Raw genomic sequence first — 19,553 nt, 5'->3', positions numbered from 1 at the left:
TAAAGTGTATATCTTCTCAAAGCTTTATTAATCAATCTCTTCCAAACATCACAATGAAAATGAAACCACAATCAACAGAGGATTCTGCCTGAAAACTAGATTATTCCAATTTTCTGGGCAACCGTGTGTGTATATGTAACAACAGTGTGAGAAATTGAATTACTGCACATGATTTCTATAGAACCACTACAAGTGCATGTCCACACTGGATTTTAGTCAGAAAATATTCTAGCTTTTTGACATACTGTATTAAAAGCACACAAGTGCCCAAACTCATCCCCATACTGAAAGTAAAGTATGGGAAAATCATCCAGGTACAGAGATAGTATGCGCATATATAGTACAAAATACAAAATTCAACAGTCTCAATAACCCTCAAAAGTTAAAGGGGAACCCTTAGGTATATATATATATATATATATATATATATATATATATATATATATATATATCCTATTATATGGTCTGACAGGTCTAGTTGTAGAGGAAAGTATGCAAATTCTATTCTATTGTATCCATTGCAGCGATCAAGCAGTTAGATGGTGAATGAGCGCACTTAAGGTGTGCTTTGCGGCAAACAGACAAGGAATAACCTGGGGAAATGACAGCAATCTTGACAGTAATTACTAGTGTTCGATTGCAGTGGTGTTGAAAGAGGAGATGAAAAGGCAAGAAATGAAAGCCGATGAAGGGGGAGGAAGCATGTCAATATATAGTGTATTCTCTGTTAAAATGTAGAGATACATGAGAAAATAGGTTCTGATGGTTACAAAACACGCTGAGAGGAACAAACAATTTTCTCAGAACCAGATCACACCTGAAAAATATGCAGAGAGGGAAACATTACCATAGCTATTCAGTATTCTGGATGATGCATTTGCTGTGACAGATTGCTCTCTGTCACAGCACGGGGGGAGGAAGCCTTGCTCCCCAGTTCCAACTGGTCATTGTGAAATGTCATTGGGCTCCCAGCAGAGGTTAAAAATAGTCACGGTTGAATTTTGGGTGCAATTTGTATTAACGAGCATTATTAACACCAGAGTTCAAAGAGTAAATTGTCCATAGAGAAAAGACAACTTTCTAAATGTCTGTGGAAGTCACTGAGTTAAAAGTCGGGTTGAAACGAAAATGAGAAATAAAGAGAGGGAATAAACAAGTGACCAGCATTTCAAGACGTGAAATTTTTAAACATGCGCAGCAGGTGAAGGGACTAGTAAGGTAGATTCATCATCATCATCATCATCATCATCATACACCATTATCATGACATTAAAATGCATTTGGAAGTAGAAAGATAAGAATGAGGTAAAGACTGAGATAAACAATGTGAACACTGTTAAAAAGAAGCCTGCCAACTCCAGCATCTATTACATTAACGATTAATTAATCGATTAATCACTATGTTTTTCTACATACTCTAGTAAGTAGAAAAACATGCATACATCGGCAAAATAAAAGATATATATACAGCACTATGCAAAAGATAATGGACGCTTTTATTTTGAAAGAATGGAAAGACACTTGATCCTGTCGACTGTAAAACTAATTCAACTGTGATTACACTGTAAGATAACGTCAAGAAATTCAAAGTTTTTTGTTTTAGCCCCTGAAGAGATATGAGGTTAGTTTTCACAGTAATCTTGCATATTTAATGCATGTGTTACATGTGTTTTGTGTTTAAATAAGTTTTGGATCAAATTAAACCTAGTAATTCATGCTAGCAAGGTTTGATACAGTAAGCTAGTTTGCACAAATTAATACTCTTGTATTTCTGTGTGTTTTATAATTGTTATTACAACTTTCAGTTTGCAAACTGTAGCTTTATCCAACTTAATTCTCAGCTCATGGGCTTATTGACATACGGCTGCAGAACTGTTTTTCTTCCTAATAAAGTTTTTTTTTAATCATCCTGGTTGACGTTCAGACTGCAGACAAGAAGTGGCACAAATCAGATGGGTATTTTTCATCATCAATAAATCTGATTCAGGTTTGAAATGTTTGTAATGCGGCCAGTCGTGGTGGAATTAATGTGACTTTATGTCACTCTAGATTGACAACTGCACAACTCACAGCACCAGGAGTCACTTGGTGAATCCAGACATGGAAGACAGCTGCAATATAGTTAAAAGTGGTCCTTGACATCCTGAAACTTTGGATGAAATATTTTTCAATGAATTAAAGATACATCCCACCACTCCTTGCTCCCACTATCCAAAAATACAGGTTCTACTCTGCATTGTTCCACAAAAAGACACTGATAAAAAAGTTGGCTCTCTTTTTCTCTGTCCTTGTTATCATCTGTTCTCAAATTCCATGCCTTCAATATAAATCAAACTATAAACACTGACTTCAGTGGCCTCCATGTTTACTTCTGTACAAGCTGCATGTGATGTCTTTTGTCATTGTTCCTCTTTGCATGTGGGTCAGTTCAGGACTGTCACATTTTGAAGAAAAGTTCAAATAATTTGCACTTCTACTGCAGCAGCACAATGTTAAATCTAAGCTGTGTGCTGTGTGCAGAGCAGCAGAGCCTCAAGGTTTGGTGTGATCGCTCTTCCGTAGGAAAACAAAGGCTCATGCTAATCAAAGGTTTCGTTATAGTGATCATGTGTTAACAGCTCTGTTAAGGAAAAAAATAAATGGGGAGGATGGGATTATTTTGAGGAGTTGTCATCTTATGCAATCATTTCAACACATTAATCAGGCTATTGTCATGCTTGCTGTATTCTTGTGCATGTGTACATGGAGCCAGATCACACTGCATGTAGTAATCTGTCCAATTCAAACAGTGAGATAGTTTATCTGTTTGTGTATTTGAATGAGCTTTTCAGCCGTGTGTGGGAGCACGTTCATGCGTTGTATGCCTGTGGGTGTGAGGATAAACCGAGGAATGACAAAACACAACTGACTGTTGATCTGTTTGTATAGTGTGTGTGTGTGTGTGTGTGTGTGTGTGTGTGTGTTTGTGAGAGACAGAGTGGCGTAATGGTACAAACTATTAGTTTGGCTCAGTAGCTCTGTGTGTCTTTGAATCTAAGTTGTGGAGGAAAGGAATCCATTAAGCTGTTTAACTCTGTCTGAGTGTGTGTGAGTGTGTGTGTCCGTGGTTGAACCCATTAACTGAATAAATCATCCAGTATGATTGCAGTGTCAAATGGGCTTGCTGAACCATTTCTGCTTTGCCCAGCAGTCCTTGTCCCTTTTTTTTTTTTTTTTTTTAGAAAAAGTCATGACACACTTGCACAAGACCCAAAACTCCCAGCCACAGTTAATTATTGCTCCGTAAGAAATGCGACATCAATTCTCACACATCTGTATAACTGTGGATGTACAAAACATAAACAGATGCTGCCCAGCAACCAAATTAAATGCCATATGTGGATTTTATTGAATATAAATTAAATTGCTGCAATCATTTTGGTACATCTGGCAACAGTGTATGGGGTAGGGCTGGGCGATATGGACCAAAAGTCACATCCTGATATGTTTAGGCTGAAATTCGATATACATCCCGATATTTTAATCACAAAGCGAGAGCAAATGTTCAGTCAAAGTCAAAGCCAAATATGACATGTCCCAAGTAGTTTTATTGAAACTGTTAAACAAAATTGAACATAAATACCGTATAACAACAGGAGTACCTTTTTTTTTTAATAAAAGCTCCATAAAGAGCACATTTAAATAAATAAAAAATCCTAAATAAAAACAGCCTATGAAATAAAATAGGCCAATCCTTTTTTCTTTTTCTGAAATAAATATATTTATGTGAGAAAAGAATAACGGACATTACAAAATAACTAAATATGACAAAACCCTAGTAAGGGCAGCATTAATATATAAAGAAATAATATATATTTTTAACTATATCGATATATGCGATATGGTCTTATTCCATATCACATTGAAAAATATATCGATATATCTTTTATATTGATTTATCGCCCAGCCCTAATATGGTGTGAATAGGAAGACTGCCAGTTAAAGTGTCCTTGAGCAAGACAATAAATCCACTGCTTCAAGGTATTCTGTAACTGACATTTTTGAGTCATTCTGGGTGAAATAAGAAGGAATACATCTGTACAAAAATAGTTAAAATTCATGTACACAAGTGTAAGCAGTAAAGCATTCAATTCTGCTCAGATCCTTCAAGTTTAACAAGGCAGGTGGTGGTGGTATAACATCCCCCCCATGAATTCCTTCCACCTGATCCCGCCCACACACTCTCCGGTTCATGTGCTGCCTTTTAGCAAGGCCTCGGGGCAGCGGAAGTTCCCCGGTTTGATTCTGATTAAGAACTGAGCACTTGCAGGCTGGGGGACAGAGCAGGGGATATTCCACGCTGATTTCCACCAGTTTCGCTTCTCTTGAAAATTGCAGGAGAAATTTGTATTTGGAGGAAACGCCGACAGTTGTAAAAAGATTATCTGGGTAGTGTTAAAGGGTTCACTGACTCAGTCTCTCCCAATCTGGTTGGATTAGATTGATCCTAGCTGCTTCAGTGTTAACATAATTGATATTTATGACCTGGCATCTGACCAAGTCCAGCAGTGTGTGGGGTTTACAGATTTATGCCAAGAATAGAAACTCATAGCCAGTGTGAGCAAGGTGAAGAGGAGGGCTGCATACCTAATGCACATGATGAATGCTCATTGAAAATATTATATTGGGGAAAGCTTGTGTTATATCAAATGAAAATGAATCACCAGCCAATCTTGGAAACCATCAGCTATCAGTCTGACCGGGCCAAGACCTCCTCTTTTCTTTGCTGGTTATCATTTAAAGCCCAATTAAGCAACTTCATCAATACTATCTGAAGGTCTTTTGGGTCCAGATGACATTTCAGCTAATCTCTATAAACAGATGAGCATATAGATAAGAAACGAAGAAAAAAAAAAAGGTAAATGATCAGACGATAGCCGATGGATTCCAAGATTGCATTCCGCACCATTTGCTCTCCACCTGCATTTAACCACCACCTAGGGCTGGGCAATAATTCTATACAATAATTTAACGTCTTTCTTTGCATTGTATCGTGATAAAAACAAATATTGAGATATCAAAATTGCATTGTCTAATTAGATAATTACAAGTACTAGGGCTGGGTGATATGACACTATATTTCACTTAAACAATATGAAAATGCTTGTTGTATATATTTTTCTTTAATGTTTGTATCACAATGTCAAAAACCAGAAGCCAAATTGCATTGCGGCAAGTTACATCATTTCACTGACTGTGCTGTTTTAGTTAACACTGAGTATGGAACACCCAAAGATATGCTTCACCATGTAGTTATTTCACATATTTTATTAACCGAATAACCAGAAAACATGCTACATCATGATAGATGTCATTGAGATATGACATTACCTTTATCAAGATGAAAAATGTTGGCCATATCGCCCAGCTCTACCACCATCCACTCAAAAGTCAAAATAACTCTAACTACCAACGGTAACCAGAATGCATCAGATACCAAATCTTGTCCAACTGCCTACATATTATGCATTCACATGCATGTTTATAGACATTAATCATCAGCGAACCCTGACATTATGCATTTAGTCTTCATTTTGTTTATTACCCTTATGATTAACCAGCAGATTTATTGATGTGTTTTGTGCCCACAGAAGGATGTAACTGTCATATTCTCGTCAGTGTCATTATGAAATAGAACAAAACAGGACAAAGAGCTCACTGAAACAAAGCCGATAGACAGAAAACTCTAACACAGAGAAAATGTCAGTGACTGGCTGAGAATACACATGCATGACACTCAACTTCTTCATTGTTTCTCTGTTGTCATATACTGCATTGGCAAAATAACATCTCACACCACCCCAGCTTTTTTAAGTGATGACAGTGGGATCCTATAAAATTCTGCTTAGGCATTGCTCCACACCATGAAAGTTTAATCGTTACATGCTGAGTCAAACATTCCAATGTACTAAAAAAAAAACATTTTCACTTTTAACTAATTAAAAAAAAAAAAAGAATTACTAACAACTGTATATTGTGACAACCGATGCAAAGTTATCACCAGAGGTGTTAAAGTCACATGTTGCTCCCTCTGTCTCCATGACAATTTAATTAGACTCAGTCACGATTTTCACATAACATGTTTTGAGTCAGACGTTGTGGCTCTAAAGGGCATTTCTACACCTCAGGTTGCATCGTGACAACCACAGATCGTGTTCTTACAAACAGCAAAAGTACGGTTTAAATTTAAGCAATAAGTTGTTGAAATGGAAAACAGTGTGTCAGACTGCAGATATCGGATTAGAGGCCCATATGTTGTTTGTGGATTTCACTGAAGGACGGCCCTGGTCTCCCACTGATTTCCCTGAAGTTTCCCCCCTAATAAACTATGATTTAGTTTGTCTGCCTGCAAAGATGAGAAGGGAGGCAAACAGACATGGTATCATTTTGCTCAAACACAGTTAGGAAACCTCCCAGTCAGTAGTTTTTTGCAGTTTAATAAGGTGGACAGTTGTACTGTTTTCTATGACTATATATATTCTTTTTACTTTCAATACTCCTGCTTGAAATTGCTTATGGGGAGCCTGGTCCAGCTCTGCTCTCACATCACGCTGGTACCCTTCGGCAAGACATCAGGGCAGTTGAAGTATCCTGGTTCGATTCCTATTAAGAACTCAGTCCAGGGATCCTTTCACACCAGACTTCACAACAGCACACAAGGTCACACACACACTCACACACACACACACACACACACACACACACACACACACAGACACACACACACAGACACACACACACACACACACACACACACACCACACACCACACACACACAGAGCTATCTGCCAAGATATACTTCCTGGTGGTGGTTCAATGCCATCGATGAGCTTGGCACTGAGACTGGGCCAGCCAATACCCTACTGCCCACTGGCTTTCACAAACACACACACACACACACTAGCCTCCCATCAGTTCTATTTCACTCTGAGTATATTACAAAGCCTGCCTGTCTCGGTGCAGAGGTGGAAATACATTCATGGGGGAGGGATGGGCACAGGCAGAAAGACTTACAGTACATGGGGGAAAATGTGAATGAAGCACGAGGGAAATGTGATTTAGATAAAAATGCAGCTATGACATATGGGTGTTTGACAATTCCGCTAGTTACTCTGAAGACCCCTAGAGAAAGCAGAAAGAAGAGAGAGAAAGCAAAACACAGAAAAAAGCATTGTTCTTGTTTACCTGGGTGATTTCCACCCCCCTGAATTTCCCCCAGGAAAGCGCACTGCCAAGGAAAAACTAGAGCTACGGCATTTACCTCGGGAAAGACTGAGATAGAAGTTGACAATGGTAAGAATCAGGAATGCGTTTAATCAGAGAATGATGATTCCTGCAGCTGTGGGGGATGGATCTGTGTGAGGGTTTGTCAGATCGTAGGCTTATGAATTCTAACTCTGTGGGGAAATAAGAACGATGAGGTGGCTGCTGTGCCACAGGCGGCACTGCATGGAAATATATGGTGATGGTGCATGTGTCACCGCTTCAGCTTTCATATAATAGCACACGACAGAATACAAGGGAGCAATACAACCAGGTGTAGCCATAAGTCATTTTGGGAAAGGAGGTTTTTTTTTTTTTGTGTGTGTGTGTGTGTGTGTACAGTGTGCTGCTGAGTGGACAGACAGAGTTGGACAGAGCAGGTTTGTGTTGGCAGGTATCTTGGCTTTTTGATGCCAGTTGTTAGTTTGTTTGCTTCTATGAGAGCAACTCCACAGTGCAATGTCATTGAGAGCATTGTTGCAAGACATTGTGACATGATTCAGCAGGTAACATAATGGCCGTACTGCTCCTCTTTTACAGTCACACCATTTTAAAGAACAACTTAACACCCCATGGGAATCTTGTCTATGCTGACCTCCAATGGTTTGATATCTAACCCTGCTGTAGTGAAGTACAGGTGGACTTCAGGGCATACTACTTCAGCCTGTTGTTAGAGTTATCATACAGAATTTGATATCTGTAATGTGGTAGAACTCTCCATTTAAAGCAAAATAATTGAAACTTGCCTGCCCAGATACCTTTATATCAATCTCTAATCCCATCGGCTATTGCTCTGATGCAGATTTAACCTCTAGGGACAATATCTTTGTGGTTCCGGCATAGCTAACAGACATCTGGATGAGGGATATTTGGGCCAAGAATTACACTTCCATGCATTAGTCATTGTTTACAGTCCATTTAGCAACTTGAGGTACGAGAATGCACGGTATTTCTGTAAGATGAATTATGGGATTTACATTATGACAGAACCAAAGTACAATTATTAGACCAATGTTTTCTTCAATTTCTTGTTCATTTAACTTCCTGGTACAACTAAAGGTACATTTGTTTGGACAAATATAAAGATAACAAAAATAGCTCAAAATAGTTTAATTTAAGAGCTGATATCTAGACAGTTTCCATGGTTTTCTTGATAATAACCAAAATCATTATCAAGAAAAAAAAAATGGAAAATTGCTCGATATCAGCTCTTAAATTAAACTCTTATGAGCTATTTTTGTTGTTATCATTGTATTTGTCCAAACAAATGTACCTTTAGTCGTACCAAGCACTAAAATGAATAATAAACTGAAGAAAAACAAGAGTGGTCTAATAATTTTTCCATGACTGTATGGTGCCAGAATTATGTTGTCAGCTGCCCAGAACACAACATCTAGACAACACCAAAAGAACATGCACGTAGACATGCACACGCATGTAGAACCAAACCCAGATGGACCGCTATATGAGCATGTGCAGGGCCCAGTGGGTATCAGCTCTTAATCTGTTGCAACAATTAAACTATTCCTTAAATGTAACATCTGCCTCTGTCTGGACTTTGAGTCAATTAACTGACTTTTACATTCTGCGTCTACAACAAAATGAGTCGAAGTTTCACAAGTAGCCAGTTTAGCAATGTAGCTAAGTTACTAAAGAGCTAAATCGTTGTCAGACAATAGCTCATTGGTTCCGAGATCACTTTTTACATGGACTGTTTACCCGCAGTTAACCAAAGCCTGCTTAAACATAATTTGTCAATACTATTCACACTACAAATGAAAACCAAAAGCTTCTGATACTAAAATACAGCCCTGCTGCCTGTTGATTAACATTGCAACTGTATAGGTATTCATGCATTTATGTGCATGCATTTTACAAGTGACTTTGTGTGGCAATGTTATGGCTGACTTAAACTGATATATTGTACATTTTTGCTATTTGTTTCCTATAGTTTACGAAGAAGTTGCATTTGAAGAACTGTGTCATTTGGAACAGATGTAACAAAAAAGTAGCTTTTTAGGAGTTAGTATTTTGTCCAAGGAAAAAGCTTGAAATTAAAGTTATCTTGTTTTTTTCTCTACATTATGATTTGTATTATACACTGACTAGGTTATGGGAGCAATTTGTGTAAATTAAAGAAGTGGATGCATTGAATGCTGTCTCTTTTTCTGCCTAGAATTTCTCCCAAACTGTATTTTCAAAAGACAATTATTATTCAAAACTTACAGACCCATGAAATGAACTTTCTTCTGATTCATGCTTATTAATTAGTTGAAAGTTGTTTAATTACCTAACACTAATATCTTTGTTTCTTTTGTCTTTGCTTTGGCAGGATGATTCCATCCAGCAGTAATGACTTCCTAGTGCGAGACCTCGCCGCTGGACGCAACTACGATCTCTGCGTCCTGGCTGTGTTCGATGATGTCATCACATCACTGACTGCAACGCGTCCATTGGGCTGTCTGTCGTTCACCACGGACACGGAGTTCAGCCAGTGTCAGGCGCTGCACAGCCACTTCCTGGGTGGCACTATGATCATCATCATAGGAGGGATTATTGTTGCTTCCGTGCTGGTTTTTATTATCATCTTAATGATACGATACAAGGTTTACAGCCACCAAGGGTCAGGCCACGGAAAAGCAGCCATCGCGGCAACAACGCCAAGACCGCAGAGCAACGGACAGGGAGGAGGCGGCCAGGTCCAAGTCCTCCCTCGCTCTGCTTCAAAAATGCCCGACAGTCAGGACGACCAAGCACTAGCGTCGTCCAGGGCCATGTCACCTAGCAACACTCTGAGAGACACTGTGGCATTGGTCGAGGAGGCAAGTGGACGGAGCATAATGACAAGGACTGACTCCTTGGCCAATGAGGAGTTGCTCTCGCCCACCAAGGCCCGCTTCTCCTCCAGGGTCGCCATTGAGATGAAAAGCAGGCCGCCATCTGTTGCCAAAGAGCCCGTCTCCCCCAAGGAACTGGCAGGTAGTAAAGAGACAGACAGGGAGATAGACGTAGAGGTAGCACGCAGCGGAGCGAAAGGGAAGCATTTCAGAGAGGTGGAAACAACAGACGATAAAAGTTGATAAAAAAAAAAAAGAGCAGGGAACTACCAAGAAGGGAGAACAAAGAAAAAATACAGTCCAACAGAAAGACATGAAGGATGAAAAATAGACAATGTGTAATTGAGGGTGTGAAATTGAGCAAGATAATAACAGAGAGTGGAACAGTGAGAAACTGAGTGAGTGTGAACAAGAGAATGAATAAGAGAGATGCCATCCTCGTGCACTGGGAAGATAGTAAGAGAGACAGAGGAGGAAACACGTGTTCTGTCTGTAGAGCTGGAGTCCTAGTTAACTCTCTACTCTACAGCTGGTGACAAATCAGATCGCAGCGTTTCTCGCGCTGCATGAGAATGGTTTTGCTCTTATTTTCACATGAAACAAAACATCTTGAATTAACCTTCTCACAGTGTAGTGGAATTAACCTACAACCCAAAATCCTCCGAGCCAATTGATTTTAAATTCTGCTCTTGCCAATTACCAAGCTCCCAAACAATGGAAGATACAAAACTGTTTTCTGCTCAACAACGACCCTATAGGTCATTTGTATATGCAGCAAAATACAACCCATATTTACATTTTCGACTGTCCTCCATTTCCCCTTAGTGGGCATAGTAATCTTGATTCATGGCGATGCTGAGTATAAATGACGGAAGTCACTCGGGGTGGTTAGGTCGGGCTGATGTTTGACTTTCACCCAGGAGAAGGGGTTTGTGTCCAATGTGAAAACAAAAGCAAATAATGTGATTTAAACATCACCGAACTTCTGTGCATGTGTGTTTGTGCATTACAATTTTATTTCACTTCCCGTAGTCACATCATTACATTTACATTTTGTCATTTATCAGACGCTTTTATACAAAGCGACTTACAGAAAAAGGGAAATAATCAATGTATAGTGTGATAAGAGCCTTTAGTGCAGTAATAAGTGCTACTGACAATTTTTAAGTTTGTGGGAGTAGAATTGTGTGGCGCTAGGAGAGAAGATGCTTTTTTACATTACATTACATGTCATTTAGCTGACGCTTTTGTCCAAAGCGACTTCCAATAAGTGCATTCAACCTGATGGTACTAGACATAGACCATAGGAATCGAGTAAGTACATAACTTTAAGAGCTAACTGTCATCGCTAAAGGAGTGATATATGTTAAAGAAGAAAAGAAGAGAAAAGAATAAGAGTTTTTTTTTTTTTTTTTTTTTTTTTTAATATATCTGTTAGGTGACCATGACTTAACAGAGTTATTGTTGGAAGAGATAGGTCTTCAGCCTGCGGCGGAAGATGTCCAGGCTGTCTGAGGTCCTGATGTTGGTGGGGAGCTCGTTCCACCATTTGGGAGCCAAGATAGAGAAAAGTCTGGAAGAGGTTTTGAGGCGAGTTGACCCACGCAGGGTGGGAGTCGCCAGCTGTTTGGCTGATGCAGAGCATAGAGGACGGGCAGGGGTGTAGAGTTTGACAAGGTCCTGGATGTAAGTAGGACCTGAACCGTTAGCAGCAGAGTATGCCAGAGCTAGAGTCTTGAAACGTATCCGCGCAGCCACCGGTAGCAAGTGGAGGGAGCGGAGGAGGGGTGTTGTGTGTGAAAATTTGGGAAGATTGAAGACCAATCGAGCAGCTGCATTCTGGATGAGTTGTAGAGGTCGGATGGCTCTCTGAAGAGCTGGGTCTTCAGGAGTTCTTTAAAGGTAGAGAGGGACGCCCCTGCTCTGGTAGGAACTGGTAGTGCGATCCACCAACGGGGAACAACAGATGCAAAGAGTTCGCCTTGGACGAACGGTTGGCAGAGCCAGCTATCGTTTATTACAAGAGCGCAATGGTCGCCAGGTAGCGTATGCCTGTATCAGGGCGTTCAAGTAGGTGGGTGCAGTTCCAGGGACAACATTGTAGGCGAGCATTAGCATCGTCCTTGTAACTATGTCATTTTAACTATGTCAGTTATTTACAAACATTTAATTTAATTTTTAAGCTGTCTTGTATAACGTCTCGCCGTGAAGTTTTTTGCCCTAAACCTAGATTAGTGGTTTTGTAGCCTAAATTCAACAAACTTGCAGCCTTTTTTTAATGATGTGTGCTATTTTTAGAACGCTCTGGTCTGTACCACGAACCACTAAATGGGTCGTTACGGCTGGTATTGACAAACTACCTATTTTCCTGTTTAGGTTGGATAACTTGTTGGATGATACATATATGTTAGATAGGTAGGAATGTAACTGAAAGAATTCCAAGCTGCTCGCAGCTTAATGTTTAAGAAGCTACTGAGTATTTTGTTTGCAAGTGAATTGTGCCTGATGCTGTGACCTTGTTGCAGGAAACAGCACTGTTGGGGCCTTTTTTCTCATGCATAGTTAGTAACACTGTGTCAGCAGCTAAAGAACTCTTTGTGGGTTGGAGTCAGAGGAGAGAGGGATTTGGTAATGGAAGTGGGAACACCTATTGCAGCCCCAAATAACATTATTCCAGTTGGGGTTCCTTGTGTGTCCTCCATTAGGATGTTACAAACTATTAGACTTTAAGCACCCTGATAAGGTTTGCTTTCCATTTAGAATGACCCAACCTTCACAGCTTCAGAGTGAATACGGGACGTTGGTTCAGCACAATAGAAGGGCTATTGAAGGTTGGCTGAAGTTCAGTACCAGACTGGAAGAAATCCAGAACCCTAATTACCCCCTTTATAAAAATGCCATCATGAGGATGTTAAACATTTGCAATTATTTTGTCTTTTCATTTATCACATCTGTGCACCTTCCTTAGTGTCACAAATGATTCTAACACTGTGTAAAAGAAACGGTAAAGTATCTGGAGGGACTTCTAAAAGCACTACACATTAGCTGTAGCACTCTAAAAGTGTATTTTGTGTGAATATTCTATTTCGTATGTTTCTTTCTCGATAAAAATGATACATAAACAAAAAAAAAGTTAACAAAAGTACATTTTGACACCACTCATAGCTGTAAAGGCGCTTGTCTTCATAAGGTTAAAGCCTTATTACAGCATATGTATGTTGAGACAGCTGTATACACTCACAGTTTTGATTCAGCCCCCTAGGGTGTCCTCTTTGCTTGCTTTAGATTCAGCAGGAGCATAATCTCACTCCTCTGGGGGTAAGACACCACAATCCGGTAGACACATATAATTTCCAAGGAATAGTAGTATACATAATGCACAAGGCAACTGATGCGATCCCAACTATTATTAATGTATATACTGCAGAGTAAGAAGGCCTGTGGCTTGTGGTAGTGTCTGCACAACCAGTAAAAGCAGGGTGTTGGCGCTAAGATGTATACCAGTAATGGCAGTAAAGAGTACAGGCACTCAGCAAGCACCGTAAAGTTTATTCATGCAGCGTATAAAAGTTCTCCACAATGATTAGAATTGCTAAAATATGTTATAAAAGAAGGAAAAAAGCAAGAAAACATCAATATAGAAAGTCTGCACCAACAGAAGGCTGGATTATCTTGGACAGCATTGCATTTGTGATGAAACCTCTCCGACCCCCTAGAAAAAAAAAAAAGAAAAAAAAACTCAAGTATGCGCTGGTACCAGAAGCTACTTTCTAAAGATGTTCCAGTGGGTGTAAGTGACTAAAGCTAAAGTTGAGTGAAGTCAAAACCTTTTTTTCTGCAAGGAAATGGCTTAATTTTCAGCTTCAGAACTATTAGTTCTAGTTGAGCTTTTGGCTTCCATTCACTATCTCTTGTCTCTCTTAACTGCCTAAGGATCAACCTTTAGTGATAGCTGGAAAAAAGTTTTTTTAAAGTTATACGCTGAGGGTTTACTGGCAGGAAATAGCTCTCAGAAAGCGGATGACAGGTACAGAGACACATTTCATAGAATAAAACGAGATAATTGTGCATTTAAATGACCCAATTGGTGCAGAAAGCGTGAGAGTAAAAGCACAGTGCTGCACAATTGTAATATGATGATATACTTCTTCCTTAACATGCAATATACTGATGGAAAATTGCTTTTATATAACTCAGTCATTGCCAGCAAAGGCTATTAGATAAAACCTACTTTTTATGTAATAGCGCTCTGGTTCTACTGATTCAAACTTTGAAAGTGACTTGCACATGCTCTCAAAGATCACTTGAAATGCTCAATGGTGCAATAATATGAATCGACAAGAGCGTGTGACTTTTCATCTCGTGTAGATTTTCCCTGTACTAAACCCGCTCCAGCGCACTTCCCCTTTAACACTAATCCACGTAGGAAATGGGAGTTTCATTAGAACAAATTCTGTCTTTATCAGCAGCTGATATGTCATTCAATTGGCCTCGGTGAATGGGTTGAAATGAGGTGTCATTGAGCCTCACGTTGATAACGGGAGGAGACGAGAGATCTGTGCAGAGTGCAGCAGCTTAGCCGGCAAGTTCAGGGAAAGTTTTCACCTCTGTGAACTCTGCTGGACATTTATAGCTATAATTATTACATGAAAGAAAAGTTGTTAAGATTTTTATGGTGTCACGTGCTATAGGTCAATGCATTTTTTCAATTGGCTTTCAGTAAAACAAGTTGTTTTCTAGTTGTTTTTCTCACCTTTGAAGCTATATGAGGACATTTTTTGCCCTCATATAGCATATAGAGAGTTTGATTGGAGACACAAAGCAAAGCAGTTGAGAAGTGCTCATTAGGGCTGTACAGGATAGAATAGTGCATCAAGAATTAGCAAGAATTTTACTTTGTTGTCGCACTGAGATGCCACCATATGCACAAACATTCCCCCTATAGGCCTAATTAAGAGCTTTAACCTCATCCCAACCTTCGCTGACTGAAACGTGTCGCTCAAATCAGCTCCGAAAGAACATCCCAGCCTGCAACTAGGCAGACAAACAACGCAATTATTATAGTTTTCATTTTGACACTTCACCCAGGAGGGAAAAAGTTACCGCTGGCCTTTGTGTTCTTTGTTTCCTCCGCTTTGATTCTAGGATCATTGGCACTTTGAGGGCAACCTACAATGAGGGGTAATACTCCTGTGTACGTACAGAGGCTGTTGGGGTTTCTCAGGGTGTAGCTGTGTCTGTGATGTGTTTCACTGGTTGCTGCATTGCAGAGAAAGGCAACATTGATCTGATCAGAGAGAGAGAGAGCCGCAGTGAGTCAGAGCGCCTGAGGAACAGAGCAACTGACAGATACACAGAGAGGCCCCATTAAAGGCCCACGGTTGTCAAATATGTAACCCAACATGAAAAAATAGGCACATTGTGGGTGATAGTTCTCCTTTTGTTTGTTTTGCTTTTCATAGACTGTTTGGTGCATGAGCATATGTATGAACTGGATACATAATTTTGAATTTGTTTCTGAATGTGTTCAATAATATTTTTGTTAAAAAAAAAAACAACAGGTATATGTGATAAGAAATTGGCATTTCGTCTCAGATAGGTTCAAGCGTCTTAGAAAGAGACTCATATTGAAAGAGTTATTGCTTTCTGTAATCTTTCCTACTGGGGCTAAAGTGATCCTATTCTACACTAATGGAAGAAACTTAGACATTCCTCACTGCCAAAGTGCATTTTAAAGAGAAACTGAAGTAAATATGAGTTTTCAGCAGTTTAAGTGAGACAAATCAAGTCTACATCTCCCAGAGTTAGTCATCTTCGTGTTTCAGCTGTATCCCTCTGCCTCTGCAATATTACACCAAAGAGACAACAACTTTGTGGGAAACTCACTTTAGCCTCATTATCCTCTCTGCTGAACCTTTTAAAGTGGACACGTTGTGAAAAACTTGTCTCAGTGCTTGTGCACGCACATTTGAGTTCCCACCCCACCCACAAACTGTGAAATAAGACAACCCAGACAGTTTTTTGAGGGCTGCCGAGATCAGAAAACATCAGATTCTTTCCTTCCGGTGGTGGAAAGTAACTGAGTACATTTACTGAAACACTGAACTGAAGTACAATATTGAGTTACTTTACTTGAATATTTCCACATACAGTCATGGAAGAAAAATATTAGACCATTGTTTTCTTCAATTTCTTGTTCATTTTAATTCCTGGTACAACTAAATGTTTATTTGTTTGGACAAATATGATGATAACAACAAAAATAAGAGTTTAATTTAAGAGCTGATATCTAGCCATTTACCATACTTCTCTTGATAAGAACCAAAATGATTATCAAGATAACCAGGGAAAATGGCTAGATATCAATCAGGTGGTCTATCTAATCATTTTTTCCATGACTGTATGTAATTTTATACTTCTACTTTACTACATTAAGCTGACAGCTTTAGTTACTTTTCAGGTAAAGATTTAACATGAAAAAAGACAATCAATTAAAAATGATTATGCATGTTTATAAATTTAACCATAAAAGTATATTAAGTAGCTAAAATGAGTCCTAACTGGACAACAGTAAAATACTGCTTATATAAATGCATCAAATAATATACAAAACAATCTAAGGGCCATTCTGAATAACGAGTACCTTTTCTTTTAAATACATTTTGATGATGACACTTTAGTAGTTTTAATTGAGTAAGGGATTAGAATACCTTTTTTACGACTGTTCCCTTCCCATGTCACATACCAGCTCATGAGAATATACCCCACCATATCTCCAGCCAGGGCTTGAGAACTGCACCATTTTTTTCAGCACAAACCAATCAGAGCAGACTGAGCTTAAAGGGCTTAAAGAGACAGACGTTTAAATGGAGCATTTAAGACGGAGAGTGAAGACGGGTAAATTCAGACAGACAGGATGATGAAATATTGTTTTTTTAACATTAAAGCAAGTAAACATGTGCTAGAGAAAACTGAAAATACCTGCATGAACCTGAAAATGGGCACAATATCTTCCGTTAAATGCCTTTTTTACAAGAAGGAGGACTGTTGGTTTTATCTGCCCATTCTTTACAGTACAATCATACTAGGATGAAATCTGTATTAACATATTAAATTCAAACCTATCCCTAAGGTAGAAAAATACATAATTGAACAAATACACTGTGGAGAACATTTGGACAATCAAAGTTTCATCTGGGAGCTTGAGATCTATTTGCGTCAAAAAAAGCTTATTATTCTACTAAGCGGGACATTTCAATGAGCATATAATTACTGATAAACATATTATGATTATACTCGGCAAAGTGCTATTAAGTTAAAAGCATGCAACCAAAAAGTGTGTGTGTATGATATATTGATGTGAGGGAAAATAATAACATGGTCTCACAGGAATCTGTGAAATGGCCACGGATTTGCTTAACTCAAAATCCGTGGAATAGCCACGGAATCACTCAAATTTCCGTGAAACTGACACGGATTTCGCTACAATGCAAGTTAATGACAGTCATATCCCGTGGCTATTCCAACATACAAAGTGATTATGTACATTCACTGAGTGAATATTTAGAAAATAAAACATATATTGCTCGCTAGAAATGTGATCAAAATCCATTTTTATGCAGAAACAAAGTCAAAATATTGATTTTTTTCACAAAAAATGAGAGAACTGTCCGCCATGTTTTTTGTTCTGACCGCCGGGACCTTGAAAGTCATGTGACTTGGAACAAACCAATAGGAACAAATATCCATGGAATAGCCACGGGATATGACTTCATTAACTTGCATTGTAGTGAAATCCGTGTCAGTTTCACGGAAATTTGAGTGATTCCGTGGCTATTCCACGGATTTTGAGTTAAGCAAATCCGTGGCTATTTCACGGATTCCTGTGAGACCAGGTTCCAAAATAACATGCCCCCACAAGGTAAACCATTCATTTAAAGGGGTTAAATCTTACATTTAGGTTATTTTTAGAATAATCCTTCTTCTAATGGATGTAAGTCATTACAGTGTCCTAACGGTAAGGAAAGCAAGTGTTTGTGTTTGTGTGTGTGTGTGTGTGTGCAAACTCAGTGAACAAATCCCTGCAGGCGTGTGCATGCATGTGTGTGTTGTTATGTACAAGGTTTAACCGCCTTGAGCCAGTGCAAATGCTCTCACAAGGTTAGACCAGATAGGGAAATAGTCGATGATAACACAAGGATGTGTGTGACTCTGTGTAAAGTGCAAGTGTGTGTTCTCCCCATGGCCCATCCATGACCCTGTAGCCTGTCTGTCCTCCATGTATTTTAATCTATCATCACTCCTTTCAGTGTCATCCTGTATGCCCGGCCTCATTCTTCACTGCCGTCTGTCTCTCGGAATCTCCCTCTCTCTCTCTCTCTCTCTTCCCTTCCCCGCTGTGTTTCTAAAGTTCTCTCTGTCACTATCTCTTGTCTTTTCTTCTTCACCATCTTTCTGACTGTCCTTACATTTTGCTTCCTCTCCCTCTCCCCCGGTTTTCTGTGCTGTTTTACTGCATCTGTGTCAGTGTTTTTCTCCGGTTCTCACTTTTTCTCTCTCTCTCTTTCTGTCTCTCTCAATCTTCTGCTGTTTCTGGCTCCGTTTCCTTCTCTCTTTCTCCATCTCTATTCTCTCTTTCTGTGTCTTGGACGCCCCCAGCAGCAGACAACAGGCGGCCTCATAGTGTCGAATGGAGAGACTTTAAGATCTGAAGGTCTCTTGGCCTCACAAAGAGAGCGCGCCAACACTACAAACAAAGAGTAATGACTGGCACTTAAAAATGAGCATTCCCTGGATTTTACCCCCTATAGTCTTTCTACAGTTTCTCCCTTTTCCCTGTCTGTCCCTAATGGAGCCTCACTCCTGAGTAGCATGCTTCTATCCAACCCTTCTTTTTAAGGGGTTTCTTGTTTTCTAGTAAGGTCATCTCAAATCTTTTTTTTTCTACTTTCCTCTAGTAGTTTTGTGTCCTTAGGTTTTAGGATTCCTGCCCCCATCCTAATACAGTGAAGCAAAACGGAACTATACTATCATGTGGTGCTCACAATAAGCAATATTTCTCAAATGGGCTACAACAAGAAGTAGGTTTATGGATTAATTGGTAACACTTTACAATAACCATCATTTATAGATGGTAAATAGACCATTTCTAAATGGTAAACAGGTAGTTTATTAATGTTTAATCATCATTTATAAACCATATATAGGCCATTTAGAATGGTGAATAGAAAATGTAATAATATCGAACTGTAATTTATAAATGACAAATAGATTTCTTTACCATAAACAAGCATAATTATTACTTTATAAATAGCTTTACACTCATTATAACATTTTTAACACCATATTAAGTATGTAAGTTATTTCAAAATGATTCTTATACCTTTAAGAAATTACTTGAAAACATTTAAAGAT

At 39.1% G+C, this 19,553-nt stretch overlaps 1 protein-coding gene across 1 annotated transcript in view; it reads left to right on the top strand.

Annotated features, from left to right (window-relative positions):
- zgc:172282 (leucine-rich repeat and fibronectin type III domain-containing protein 1-like protein) overlaps window positions 1-19,553 on the top strand; it is a 213,664-nt gene that overhangs the window by 171,939 nt on the left and 22,172 nt on the right. The window contains exon 9 of the mRNA XM_059330988.1: window positions 9,635-10,281. Within this exon, the coding sequence (XP_059186971.1) occupies window positions 9,635-10,281 (647 nt within the window). The remainder of the gene's footprint in view (window positions 1-9,634; window positions 10,282-19,553) is intronic.

The sequence above is a fragment of the Centropristis striata genome, chromosome 4 (assembly GCF_030273125.1).
Source record: "Centropristis striata isolate RG_2023a ecotype Rhode Island chromosome 4, C.striata_1.0, whole genome shotgun sequence".
Classification (NCBI taxonomy): domain Eukaryota; kingdom Metazoa; phylum Chordata; class Actinopteri; order Perciformes; family Serranidae; genus Centropristis; species Centropristis striata.
The sequence above is the reverse complement of the archived record's forward strand: the minus strand, read 5'-3'. Positions and strand labels throughout refer to the sequence as shown.